The sequence below is a fragment of the Diabrotica undecimpunctata genome, unplaced genomic scaffold (genome assembly GCF_040954645.1).
Source record: "Diabrotica undecimpunctata isolate CICGRU unplaced genomic scaffold, icDiaUnde3 ctg00001546.1, whole genome shotgun sequence".
In the NCBI taxonomy this organism is placed as follows: Eukaryota; Metazoa; Arthropoda; class Insecta; order Coleoptera; family Chrysomelidae; genus Diabrotica; species Diabrotica undecimpunctata.
Genome location: NW_027312435.1, coordinates 1 through 14,374, shown reverse-complemented (window position 1 = coordinate 14,374; position 14,374 = coordinate 1). Strand labels below are relative to the sequence as shown.

Genomic DNA, 14,374 nt, shown 5'->3' with positions numbered 1-14,374 from the left:
ACAGAAGTGAACGCATATTCTTGGCTGATATGTGGATGCTTTTGGTAATCCAGGGTTTGTGATGTTTTGACTTAATTGCAATTAAAGTTAATGCCTTATTGAAAATAAAGGCAGGCCTAGGCAAAAAATCACTGAATTTTTAGTCCACGTCTACAGAGGGAAAGTACCACCCAGAAGTAGGAAAAAATCCTACCCAATCGTTGGGGTTTCGAGGATGGTTCGTTAAGAGTTTTAAACTTGGTATATATTGATTCATAATCAGATAGTCTTGCATTATTGATTGTAAAGCGTACATCAAGGATTGAGAACTGATTTTTAAAGACTTTTGGTCGTTGAAGGGAAAGATTTCAATTGGGGGTAACACTAGAGGAGCTATAAATTCCTGAAACAACTCATAAAGGGATATAAATAACGCACTACTCTTTTTAGAAATAGTGAAGAACAAATTATTAGTGATGTTGCAGCAATAAAGCAGGTTGAAAAAACTATTTTCAGAGTCTGCTAACAGAGCAAATACAAACAAATACGGCCCATACAGTAGCGGATTTAGAGATAACAGATCAGAACCAGAGTAATGAATTAACGTACCCACACACAAGAGAGATGAATAAATACCTATAGATGGAAAAATACCTATTGATGGACCAGAAGAAATGGAAGCAAATAGTACAATTAGCCAAGACCCATGATCGATTGTAAAGAGCTAAAGAGTAAGTAAGTAAACGAGGACATCCAGGTCGGCCATTTAAAAAATATATGATACAGAAAAAGTACCGTGTATCATACCATCATTGACTTATACTTGACATATTATTAATGAACATATTTAATTTAAAGAGCACTAAAATGTATACTTACTTTAATCTCCTTTATCCTGATTGTATAAATAATGGGGTTGGCAAACATCTTCATAATATGAGTGTATTTTCCATTAAACGAACTGACATTACTTCATATTTGTATTCAGTATTAAGTTTTTCTAGAGTGGACCCATTATAGGACAATCTTCACAGGTGAGAATATAAAATAAAAGTGCGGGTACCCAACCAACGAAACAGGAACCTACGAATAAAATTATTATTTGTAAATTAATTTTTTTGTTTACTTTATTATTTGAAAATCTAATTTTTTATACTCCATTTGCAATTATTGATTTTTTTTACACAGCATAGTTTTTACTCGAAATAATAAGCTAAATCATTTTTATTAGGTATTTTAGATGATTTGTTAATTTTACCCCACTGATGACTTGTTGTTTGACTACTAATCCTTCTTAGTACTACAGGAACTGCAGGTTCAGAGATTGCACCTGTGGTTGGGCCACTTTCTCTTGATAGGATAATATAGTGCTAAGCTAATATTTTGTTGACTACAATAAATTTAACCACCTCTGCATTGAATATGAATTTGAATTCTCTATTACTTTCAGTAAGAAGCTTAATACTTTTCTCATTATTGTGTACAGTCCCCCTAAGTCTATTATTCAGTTATTTTTTCAAAGATTGGAATCCTTGCCTTAAAAAATTCCACAAAATGCTTTTATTATCTTGACAGGTGACTTTAATATTGATTATCTGGATTCCTCACACAGCCATGTTATTACCATTACAAATTTATTTAATAGTTTTAATATAAGAATGCTGGTTACCGATCCAACCAGAAATAACAGCATATTGGATTACATTTGTACTAATCTACATCCAGATCTGGCTGTGTGCAGAGAGATTCTCTATTTCTCATCAGATCATGATCCCATTCTATGTGAATATTCCCTTAAGAATCCATCTTCTACAGCCAGATGGGGTAGGATTTTCAGCAAAAGTAATTTTGACAGGAATATCAAATTATGTTATCAGGAAGATTGGAATAATATTTTTTGCTCTTCTGATTTGCTTCATCAATTTCATCACACTCTCATGAAGATTTTCAATTTAGCATTTCAAAAAAGAATTCTTAAATCGAAAAGTAAGAATACTTGGGTTACTAAAGGAATTAGAATTTCCTGCAAAAACTTAAGATCGTTAAATGCGCCGCCGTTAAGCCGTTTAGACGTTACAAGATTAGTGTCCTTTTGGCAATGCCGCCATCTTTGTTTTTGTGTTAACGTATTCGTTACCCCTCCCCTTTTTATACGAAAAGAAGAAAAATTGACGCGATTTTCACGTTTGAACGATGACAGTTGACATGACAGTTGCCAGATGACAGTTGACAGATGACAGCTGTCATCCGTCATCTTGTGACGTCACGACATTGGCACCAGTGACGTCAGAGTCTGTCTGGCGTCTCAATAAACATATAATATGCAAAGATGAATTTTGAATATATTTTTATAAATTTAGGTCCATATATAGGAAGGTTACTAAATTAGCCAAATGTATATCTTTTAAAAATCTAGAATGGCAAATGCCAATAATAAACAAAATGAATCTTGGTGTATAGGTAATAATCTTAGAGCTAAAGTTCCCCAAACTACTGATATAGTCTTATACCCTAGTGAGCTGAATAAATATTACTGCTCGGTAGGTCCAGAACTCGCTGGAAAAATCAATTCTTCTTCTGAGCCAATGTATTTTTTAAATATCACAAATTCCTTTTATTTTCTTTCCACTAACTCGGCTGAAATAAAAAATATACAAGGCATTAAAAATTCTATGACTCCAGACTGGGATGATATCCCATCTAAAGTTTTATACTTTCTTCCTGATAATGTTTTGAGAATTTTAGCGAAGGCAATTAACACATCTTTTTAGCGATTTAGCGATAAAGGGGTCACTTTAGCGATTTTTTAAAATATGCTAAGGTTATTCCTCTGTATAAAGGTGGTGACCACGATTTACCTGCTAATGATCGTCCTATCTCTTTGTTATCGTCGCTTTCAAGGGTTGTAGAAAAATTGTTAAAAATCCGAATGATGACTTTCTTACAAAAACACAATTTAGTTTCTTCCTTCAAATTCGGTTTCCAGTCATTAAAAAGTACATATGATGCCATCTTCGAATTCATGGAAACACTATGGACTTAAATAACGATTATGTTGCTGCCGCAGTTTTCTGTGATCTATCTTAAGCCTTTGACTGTGTCAATCACAAAATATATCTTAATAAACTAGAAATATGGTTTTAGAGGCACTGCCACAAAGCGGTTGAGTTCGTACTTAGAAGGCAGATGCCAGTCTGTATTAATCAATGAGCGCTACTCTAGTAATATCTTTATTAATTGTGGAGTATCTCACGGCTCTGTCTTGGGTCCTATCTTGTTCTTGATACATTTTAACAACATAACTAACCTCGACATTAATGGCCGGTTTACTATATTTGCAGATGACATCACAATTTTATGGCAAATCAAGGACTCTAAGGTACTGAATAAAAAAAATCTTGTGAGTGGTGCAAAGCTAATGATTTAACATTTAATTTTTCAAAAAACCAAATTAATTTCTTCTAACAATGATCTAAACAACATTACTCTGGGCAATGAAAGCATTTATTTTCTCTTCATCATTTCAGCAGACTTTTTATGCTCCAAAAGAGAGCACTCAGGTATTTATGCAAGGTCAAATTTGATACATCATGCAGGCCTCTGTTACGGAAACATGGTATCTAGACACTTTCTTGCATGTATATCCTTGAATTAGCGTGCTTCATTTTTAAAAAACATAGAGAGAATATTCGGACAGATTCCTCTTATAACACTCGTTTAAATTATGGGATCCCCATAAGAGCCCTCTTCTACTTTAATTAAAAATCATTTATTTACAATGGTCAGAAATTTTTTAATCACCTACCACTCGATATAAGATCCTCAAGCAATATTTTTGTACTCCAAAGAGTAATTAAGAAGTTTTTATTATCTAAATATTACTATAGTATAGAGGAATTTTTTGAGTACAGTTGCCCTTGTCCTCCGGAGGCGTGTCAGCCGAAGCTGACAGCCGTGCCGGACGCATCAAGGAATTTGGATATCGGTCAAAATACTTGGAAATTCCAAGTTTGGCCAAATCCAAATTTCTAATTGATTCGATGCAGGGAAATTCCACTTTCGCTACGTAAAACAAAGGATTTGTTTTACATAAAAGCAGGTAGATTTTCTCTCATCGATCAGTCGAGCTTGCCTCTTCTACTGTAGACCTAGTCGGTGCTATTATTGTTCCAACTAAGTTATTGTTTTATTTCTGATTTTCTATATACCATTTTTATTTTAGCATTATTGTATATTCAGACCTTTTCAGGTTAGAATATTACATTGATCTATATTTGTTCTTGTACTGATTGTTTGATATTTTATTTGAATATTTTTGATTGTTTATTTTTCTTGTATTTTGTGTCTAAGTTGTCTTCCGTAAGTTAAGAACACTTAGAAATATTTATCTTGCTTTTCTATTTTATATTTTGATTTGTACTTTGTCTAAGTAGTTCTTTCCGGTAAGTCAAAGAACTCTTAGAAATATTTCTCTGAATATTTGACTTGTTATTTTAATTGTTTGTCTAAGCCGTTCTTTTCCGGTAAGTCAAAAGAACACTTAGAATAATTTTCATAATCATTGTTGCATTATTATTTCCGATATTTTATCTAAGCTATTTTCTTCCTTAAGTTAAGAAAATACTTAATACATTTGTCTCTTTCATTTTCTATTTTATGCTAAGTTGTTTCTTCCGTAAGTCAAGAAACACTTAGCAATATTTCCACATCTTCTCTATATTGATTTTTCTTATTCTCTATATAAGTCGTTCTTCCGTAAGTCAAGAAACACTTATTTGTGCATTTATTTTACTATATTTGATTCTCTTGTTTATTTTCTGTTCTAAGTTGTTTCTTCCGTAAGTAAAGAAACTCTTAGACATATTTCTATAATCTGTTTCATTTTTGCATTTCTCGTTTTATATTTGAGTATTTTATTTTTCCACTCGTAAGTCGTTTCTTCCGTAAGTCAAGAAACACTTAAAATATTTCCATATTTTACTCTCACATTTACATATTTCATTTATCTATATTTCTGTCCTAAGTTGTTTCTTCCGTAAGTCAAGAAACACTTAGAAACATTTTTTTCTTTTTTTGCATTATATTTTTATACCATTTAATTTACTTGTTTACTAAGTTATTCCTTTCGTAAGTCAAGGAATACTTAGATCATTTTTACCTATCTGTTTTTCATTTTTGCTCTGTTACTTTGTAACTGTTCCTTGGAACCGTTACCTATAACAGATATTTGTCACTGGAACTGTTATTTATAACAGCGGTGGTATTTAACCTTTCTACCAGCGACAAACCAAAGATGGTGAATACCCGATCCAATTCCGGGGATAGGAAGAAGCCCGAAGAGCCGGCGATGGGTCCTACAGGCCCAAATGCCCCCTCACGGCAACACCCTAATTGATATATATTTTTTGTTTTTTTTTAATTATGGAAATTTTATAATTAGTGTTTTAATGTATCTTGTGTCTTGTTTGTACTATACCATGTTGTGTTTTATAAATGTAAACTCATTTTAAAAACAATAAATTTCTCTCTCTCTCTCTCTCTCTACTATTCATAGAATTATGTTTGAACGCCTCTTTGGCCGTTATCTCTTTAGAAAACGACATCTCATGATATACCGGGTAATATATTTGTGATGTACCGGTTCTGTGATTTACCGTGATAATAATGTCCACTTATATTCCCGTTCGGTATAAATGTGTTTTATTGGAAATATGAACTAAAAGCCGACCCTGGCGGTCTAATGTTGTTTTGACAAAAAACCTGATAAGTGCTGTTTTATTTGCTGGTGAAATATTGTGCTTCTGGTCGTTATTGTTGTCACTTTCACGTTAGATTGTGCTATGGTCTGTTTTTTAACCAGGAGGAGTAATTCAAATTTTCCGCGCTGTAATGCTTGTTTGTAATTGGTCCAACCGCAGGCAAGTTTACTCCACTAAATTATGACATGTTGACACTAATGACATTTGTGAAATTTTAAAATTCAATATTTAAGTATATCGACGATTTTTTTGGATTTTCTGCGTTATTCCTTACATTTTTAGATATTTCGTTTGTATTTATATAAAAAACAGTTCTTTTCAGAACTATTTCGCGACATATTAGTGTTATTAAGATAACAATGTGGATTCGATGCCAAGTACTAGTGGTATTTATTCCTCTACACCTAAAAAAATGTCGGGTAGATTTGGGTCATATATCTTCAAATGAGAAACAAAACATGATTTGCTTATACATTATAAACATGTATAAATAAACAAATCAAAATTGATAATTCTGGAATGAAAATAACAGCCACGCTAGCAAAAATAAAACAGGCAACAGGTTAGTTTTGCAGAATAGTTATTGTTAAAATCAAGATTTACTATATATCGCTTTCGTATACGTTCTTTTTACGATTTTCTTCTTTAATGTGATAAATAAACTCTAAAAATTCTTCAACTTTTTCATAACAGTCCAACATTTTTTTATTGTAATTAGAAATACTAAATAATATATATTGGAAGTGAATTCAAAAAATTATTATTCAACCCAAAAAAGAAGATGTATTGGTGACTTTTCTAGTAACTTTCTTGGGTGTGAATCTGTCTTTTTAGTTTACTCCTCCTGGTTAAAAAACAAAGTATAGTATAAAATCTCTTATTATTTTTACTCTTAAAATGAATACATTGTCAGGATCGATCCACAGTGTGGACACCTGTTCAATATATGGTCCGGACTTATCGGTTTATCTTATATTTTCTGTTTGTATCTTTCCGCTAAATATTTACACTTTTTTAATACTATTTTTGTTTTATTTTCATATTTGATCCAGGTGGTAATTAACGCTTTGAGCTTCAATATCTTTGATTAATCAATATGTAGTCTGATTAGAAATGTGGTGCTACAGGAGAATCCATAGAATATCGTGGACTGAAAAAGTAACTTATATAGAGGTGTTACAAAGAATGAAGAAAGAATGTGAAGTCATAAAAACTGTTAAAATTAGAAAGATTCAATATCTGGGTCATATAGAACAGGCGGGTTTTAGAAAAGGCTATGGAACAAACGATCACCTACTGGTAATAAAAAATCTTATAGAAAAATGCACTGAATATAATAAACCACTAGCTTTAATATTTGTCGACTATGAAAAGGCATTCGACACCGTAAATCAACAAAAAATGTTGGAAGCCTTGACAGAATGCCGAATTGACTATCGGTATATAAATATAATTAAACATATATACCAAAACACAACAGCCAGTGTTAAAGTGGGTGATCGTCAACCCAGAAATTCCCGATACAACGTGGAGTACGCCAGGGGGACACCATATCGCCGAAACTGTTCACTACGCTTTTGGAATATATATGTAAAAGGGCAAAACTGACCGACAAGGGCATAAACATAAACGGAGAAAAGCTTAGCCATCTAAGGTTTGCAGATGATATTGTACTAATAGCTGATAGGATAGATGAGGGCCAAAGAACTTTTAAATCAGCTCTACCTTTCCTCGCTAGAAGGGGGATTGAAAATAAATATATCTAAAACCCAGATAATGACAAATCTTGTAGTCAGCGAAGATATATGCGTAGGAACAAGATCCATAGACCAGGTAAGGGCCTATAAATACCTAGGTCATGAGATTCGCATAGGGAAAAGATAACCAAACCGTTGAGCTTATCCGTCGTATAAGACTGACTTGGGCAGCCTTCGGCAAGCTGAACCATATTTCAAATCGTCTGATATACCAATATGCCTTAAAAGAAAAACGTTTAATCAGTGTGTTTTGCCAGTGTTAACTTACGGTGCCGAAACGTTGACCATGACAAGGAGAACAGTTCAAAAGATCCGTGTGTGTCAAAGGGCGATGGAGCGTGCTATGTTGGGCGTTTCACTACGAGACAAGATCCCAAATCGCCAGTTACGACAAAGAACAGGAGTGGCTGATGCAGTAGAGAGAGTAGCAACACTAAAATGGAACTGGGCAGGTCACGTGGCTCGAATGACAGACAATAGATGGACAAAGCGGATACTGGAATGGAGACCAAGAGATGATGCCTACCGAAGTAGAGGTCGTCCACCAACACGTTGGACTGACGATCTAAAACTTTGTCATAGGAATTGGATGCAAGAGGCACAAGATCGAAATAGATGGAAAATTATGAGGGAGATCTATGTCCAGCAGTGGATAAGCGAGATTGAATGATGATGATAGTGAGGGGTGAGAAGTACGTATTACTTAGATTAATTATGCAAGGAAAGATACAAGGGAAGAGAAACCTAGGACGACGCAAAATATCCTGGCTAAGAAATTTGAGAGAGTGGTTTGGTTGCAGCTCATTAGAATTATTCAGAAGCGCGGCCAATAAAATTAAAATAGCGATGATGATTTCCAACCTCCGATAGGAGAAGGAACCTGAAGAAGAAGTCTAATTAGTCAAAAATTGATACAAAAACTTAATTAGAGCAGTAAAAGAATACCCCGGAGTAGATGTCAACTCAGACCATAATCCGCTGATAGCTAGAATGCACGTGAAACTCAAAAAGATTGTAACACCTAAACATAAACCAACGTTTGATTATACAAAATTAAGAAAAAGAGAAATACATTAAAAAGTGATCCAACAAGTCAACTCAAATCTAACAGAAGTAGGAGAAGAAATCTTAACATTAGAAGATGTCAATAAAAAGTAGAGCAATATTCAGAAGGCATTATTAAAGGCTGTAGAAGAAAATTTTAAGTCTGAAAAGACAAATAAAATATAGAAGTGGATGACTTCAGAAATTCTAGAATTAATGGAAGAGGAGAGACAAGCCAAAGGGAGAAATGATCCAAAACATCAAGAACTACAAAGTAGAATTAAAGTGAAATAAAAAAGGCCAAAGAAAAGTGGTTAACCGATCAGTGCATAGAAATAAAAGAGTATGACAGAAAATACGACAGCTTTAATATGCATAAAAAAATAAAATAACTGACAAATACCAAAAAGCGAGCACACTATGGGATACTCAAAGATGATAATGGTAAACTCATTGCAGACACTAAAGATAAACATAGAATGACGCAAGAAGAACTACAGGAACAAACAGGACCGAAAATAAGAATGTCCGAATTAAAACAGGCAATTAGAAATGCAAAGACCGCAAAATCAGTAGGCCCATATCAGATACCCACTGAGCTAAATAAATGCATTGCTAAATAAATGCATTGCTAATTAAATGCATTGACGAAAAAACACTGCAAATACTTTTAGACCTGTTCGACAAAGTATATACAACAGAAGTAATACCCCAAGATTGATTGCTGTCCACGTTTGTAACACTACCAAAGGCAGTACGTGCGACATAATGCTCCCAGTACAGAACAATTTCCTTAATAAGCCACACACTTAGGATATTTCTTAAAATAATACATGGAAGACTATACAAAAAAATAGAAGAAGATATAGATGACACCTGGTTTGGTGTTCTCGTGTTGGTGGTGGAAGTTCTCGCCCAAAGACGACTAGATATGAACCAGGATCTCTATGTCTGCTTTATAGATTATGAAAAAGCTTTTGATAGAGTACAATATCAGAAACTTGTAAAACTGTTAAAAGAAAATAATGTGTATAGTCGAGATATACGAGTTATTGTCAATCTGTACTGGAATCAAAAAGCAAAGGTTAGAATCGAAAATGTCGATACAGAAATTATAGAAATCAAAAGAGGTGTTAGATAGGGTTGCATGCTGTCCCCATTGTTATTAAATCTGTACAGCAAAGCTATTTTTAAGAAAGCAATATCAGAGGAACAACAGGGTATACCAATAAACGGAAAAATCTTGAACAACATGATTCCCAGACGACACCGCTGTTTTTGCAGACAGTCTAGAAGTACTGCAATGCTTAGTAAATAGATTAAATCAAGTCAGTATGAAATATAGACTACAAATGAAAGTTAAGAAAACCAAGTGCATGATTATTTCTAAGCAACATACAGTAGGAAGGCTAGATATCGAGGGAAAACAATCAGAGAGAGTATATAACTACAAATATCTGGGAACCTGGGTAAATGAAAACAATGATCAAGGTAGAGAAATAAGGGCACGCATGGAAATTGTAAGACAAGAGCCTTAAGATGCTATGTGTTCTCGACTTTGTTGTATGTTTTGGAAAGCTGGACACTAAAAGTGGATAAGATATTTAAGATATGGTGCTATAGAAGGATTTTGAAAATACCATCGACCCAACGAACTACAAATGCAGAAGTGTTAAGAAGGCTACAAAAGGATTGCAAGATCATAAAGCACATCAAAACAATAAAGCTGGAATATTTAGGCCACATTACCAGATGCGCAAAATATGAGATATTTCGCTCATAATGCAAGGTAAAATCAAGAGTAAAAGATCCATAGGAAGACGAAGAATTTCCTGGCTAAGAAACCTAAGAGAGTGGTACAGTTGTAGCTCAGTAGATCTTTTCAAAGCAGCCACCAATAAGATACGGATAGCCATGATAATAGCCAACCTCCGATAGGAGAACGAACTACAAAAAGAAGAAGACTGATTCTATTCTTTATTTGATTTTATTAATATTTTTGTGGTGATTTCCATGTGTATAATCTGCGAGCTAGTAGTTTAAACCAAATATTTATAACAATCAACTCCGGATAGAATGAGCAGATCAGTAACCGATATCAGATAAAGGAAAAGGGTTGGGCGACAATCTAGTAATCTATCCCCGAAAAAAAACCATTACTACGAAACCCAAAAACAAGCTCTGGATATTGGCAATGAAACATGGATTACTCGTGGGACTTAGAACGTTAGAACTTTAAATAGACCTGGAGCGTTGAGCACCTTGCTCAGTAAATTGAAAAGATACAAGATTAGTATAGTAGCAATTCACAAAACAAGATGACTAGGGAAGGATAGCCGGGACACGAATACACACCATCTTGTCAAGTGATTTAGATACAGAAAATAAAAAATTTGGAGTTTTATAAGTTCTCATTTTTTTTTATAATTTACTTATCTTATTTCGCTTATTCTAAAGAAATCAATATTTAACCTGTTCATTTTTTAAAAGTACTGTGGGTATTTTTTTCCTTTAACTATTGATTAATTGGGTTATTTTTAAAGTTCTCCCCTTTTGGGTGGGACCTAGCTCTTCGCGGAAATTCTTAGCACCCTCTGACCATACCGCGTATATGTCAGACGTCTCCGCGTATACAGGGTCACATGTATGATTGTACTTTGCTTAGTCATTGTTCTTGGGAGATAGTGAAGTAGCTTTCCCTTACTTTCTTTACCGCACTTTTAGAGCCCGGTAAATCCACATTTGATGACCGCCTATAAATGTGTAATATTTAGTAATATCTTGAGATAATATTGACATAGGTGATGCTCTATGCCATATGCTCAGGTAGTCCACAAATGCTTCATCATCATTCTGCCTTCTGCATCCAAAGTTAAACATAGGCTTATTCTAATTTCTCCCAGTTATGTCGGTATTCAGCTTCTTGTGGTCTACCTCTACTTTTTCTGTCAGCTCGTGGTCTTCACACTGTAATTTTTTGTGTCCACCGCTCGTCACTCATTCTAGCCAAAACGCCCGCCCAGTTCCAATTCAGCCATTCTATATGCTCTATGACATCTGTGATGTCATAGATGTCACACGAATGCTTATTTAGATGTTAGTCAAATCTATCCTACATAATTGCAGGATATTTTCCTATTAGTAATTGGAATGCGCAGTGTCGAGATAAAGGTTTTACGCGAAAAACAGAAGAGCTCCCATTTAATATAGAGCTCCTTTTCCATGCAAACTGAGACGGACACAAATCAAGGATTGAGTTTTGGATCAATGTAACTTATATCAGTAAATTGCTGTATTAAAAAAAGCATTAGTTGTTTAATTTAATTAATTTGTTAAAAAGGTATAAAGATATTATTACTTACCTAATATAAATAGCGTGGTATATACAGCTTTGATATTTCCTTGCAGCCTTGCTTGTTCTCTTATGGCCTTTTGACTGGTATTATTAGGTTGGATACTCCGTCCTCTTGATTTAGAACTTCCAGATCTAGATACTGCTTTCCATTTATTTTGCTGGTTTCGTACTGTGATTAAGATGTGCGTGTAGCAGGTAACCATTAGTAATATGGGGAAAAAGTACAAAACGCTATAGCTTAATCTGACAGCAAATGTAGAAAATATTTGGATGTTGCAGGTGTTGTCGTGTATACTTTGTATTAGCTTACCGTTGTTTTCTAGTGTTGATAGTGCAACTAACAAGATTACAGGACATATCCAAAGGAACGCTATTACAACGGTAACCTTTCTCTTGGTGACAATCACATTGTAATGCAGAGGTTTCATTATGCCAATATAATGATTGAAGCTTAACGCCAAAAGATGCAATACAGTAATAACAATCCCGCTTAAGCGAACAAGCTCAACAATACAAGGAAACACTCCTAAATACGAAAAACTAATTTTCTCCATAAGCAAAAGAAGACCAGTCATGCTGGAACTCAAAGCGTCAGCTACGGCTAGGCTCAAGCTGATTTTTAGATTTGGGGTCATGGGATTTCTGATCCAATAGACACTAACAATGACTAAAGTATTTACACACATAGCTAAAAGACAGCACACTAATAGAAAGGAAACGCATATCTCAACGACGTTTTCATAAAGTACATCACTGTCTTCATTTGTGACAGTAGCGTTAAAATCATACAACGTGTCATTGGCTACATCTGTGATGTTTGATGGAATGATTGTAGTGAAGTTACTGCTCATTTTTATCCTGTAAAAGAAATACACCAATTATATTCTGCGATAGACCTTTTTCATAATTGTATTATGTAAACATACAAAACTAGTGTAGAAACGTAAAACTGGCATATAATATAAACTGTTTTGTTGTACGGTTGCCATTTGTGTAAGCCTGATGGAAGGTGTAATAAATATGTTATATACTTGGCAACACAGGTAGGCAACACCGCTCACGGACACAAGGGAATGAAGTTAGTCAGTTATTGGGCAATAAAGGTTAATGATATAAAACCACGTTGTATTATTAATTATTACCTTATTTAAGTAAGAAATACCAAATACAGAACAATTGGCGACGAGGATGGGATACATATGATGGTAATAACAACTACTACAGAGATTATTACGACTACTACCATTGCTACTTCAACTTCAAGTACAGTTATTTACATTATTATTATACTACATCCCCAATTATGTCTATACAAGTATCTACATTTCAATTTTCCGTTGAATCTTTCAACCAGTCTGCCACCAAATGGTCCAGGTGGGTAAAGAGGCTGGAAGGTGCTTACAAGGTATTTAAAATTCCAGACGAAATGAGATTACCTTATCTACTACACTACATGGGTTCTGAGGCCTACGACACCCTATGCGACAAGTTAGCCCCAGAAGTCCCGGAAGACAAGTCATACGACGACATTGTCAATTTAATGGATAATTTTTACAACCCTGCACCCCTGGAAATTGCAGAAATCTTCAGATTCCAATCAAAAAGGCAAGCCGAAGGAGAAACAATACAAGAATACCTTCATTCACTACAAAAGTTGTCAATTAACTGCAATTTCTCTACATATCTTAAAAGTGCTATAAGAAACCAATTTGTTTTTGGCCTACGATCGAAAAGAACACAAGCTAGACTTCTAGAATCAAAAGGACTGGACCTAGATAGAGCCGTTGAGATTGCCACAAGCATGGAGGCATCAGAAAAGGACAGTAACCAATTTTTTCATAATCAAAATTATAATAATTCTAGTGTCAATATATTAAATACAAAAGCAAGGAGTGCAAATAATAATAGGATGCAATTTCAGAATGACTCTGCTGCAAATTCTTCAAACACAAATAGTAATGTATGTTATAGATGTGGAGATCCTTCACATTTAGCAAATTCTTGTTCAAAAAAACATTTAACTTGTAATTTTTGTAAAAAAGTTGGACACATTCAAAAAGTTTGTTTAAAATCAAAAAATGTTAGGTCTAACCAAGTAACTTCAGTTTGCTCAGTTCAAGAAATTTTTAAGATTAGTACTGTAAATTCAAAAGACAAATTTTTTATAAACTTAAGAGTAAACAACAATATTTTAAAATATGAAATTGATTCAGGTGCTGCTGTTACCATTGTAAACAAAAATGTATTTGACACATATTTTTCTACACTACAATTACAGAAATCTGATGTAAAATTAACTACATACTGTAAAAATCATTTAAATGTTTTAGGGTTAACTCCAGTGGAGGTTGAGCACCAGGGAATAAGGCAAATGTTAAAGTTGTACGTGGTGGATGGTGAGGGTCAATCACTAGTTGGAAGAGAATGGATACGTGCCCTTGGAACTGTGCCATGCACAGTGAAGAGAAAGACAGAGAACT

The 14,374-nt window shown here is 34.1% G+C and overlaps 2 protein-coding genes across 2 annotated transcripts; one reads left to right on the top strand and one right to left on the bottom strand.

Annotated features, from left to right (window-relative positions):
* Positions 1–979: 979 nt before the first annotated feature.
* LOC140431629 (octopamine receptor beta-2R-like) lies at positions 980–12,746 on the bottom strand. The gene is made up of 2 exons (XM_072519522.1): positions 11,902–12,746; positions 980–1,062 (listed from the first exon to the last, which is right to left on the bottom strand). The coding sequence occupies exons 1-2, from the start codon at positions 12,743–12,745 to the stop codon at positions 980–982; spliced, it is 927 nt and encodes a 308-aa protein (XP_072375623.1). The 5' UTR covers position 12,746.
* A 451-nt stretch (positions 12,747–13,197) lies between these two features.
* LOC140431628 (uncharacterized) lies at positions 13,198–14,290 on the top strand (the record flags this gene model as incomplete). Its single annotated transcript, XM_072519521.1, has 2 exons — positions 13,198–13,717; positions 14,225–14,290. Coding segments are annotated over exons 1-2 (586 nt in total), but the record flags the coding sequence as incomplete, so codon positions are not given.
* Between the last annotated feature and the right edge of the window lie 84 nt (positions 14,291–14,374).

What these genes read in the sequence shown, in the direction of transcription:
- LOC140431629 (XM_072519522.1), bottom strand. Translation starts at nt 12,745, where the DNA reads ATGAGCAGTAACTTCACTACAATCATTCCATCAAACATCACAGATGTA. An exon ending in TACCACGCTATTTATATTAG is followed by an intron (nt 1,063 to 11,901) that starts GTAAGTAATAAT and finishes TTTTATTCGTAG; the next exon opens with GTTCCTGTTTCGTTGGTTGG.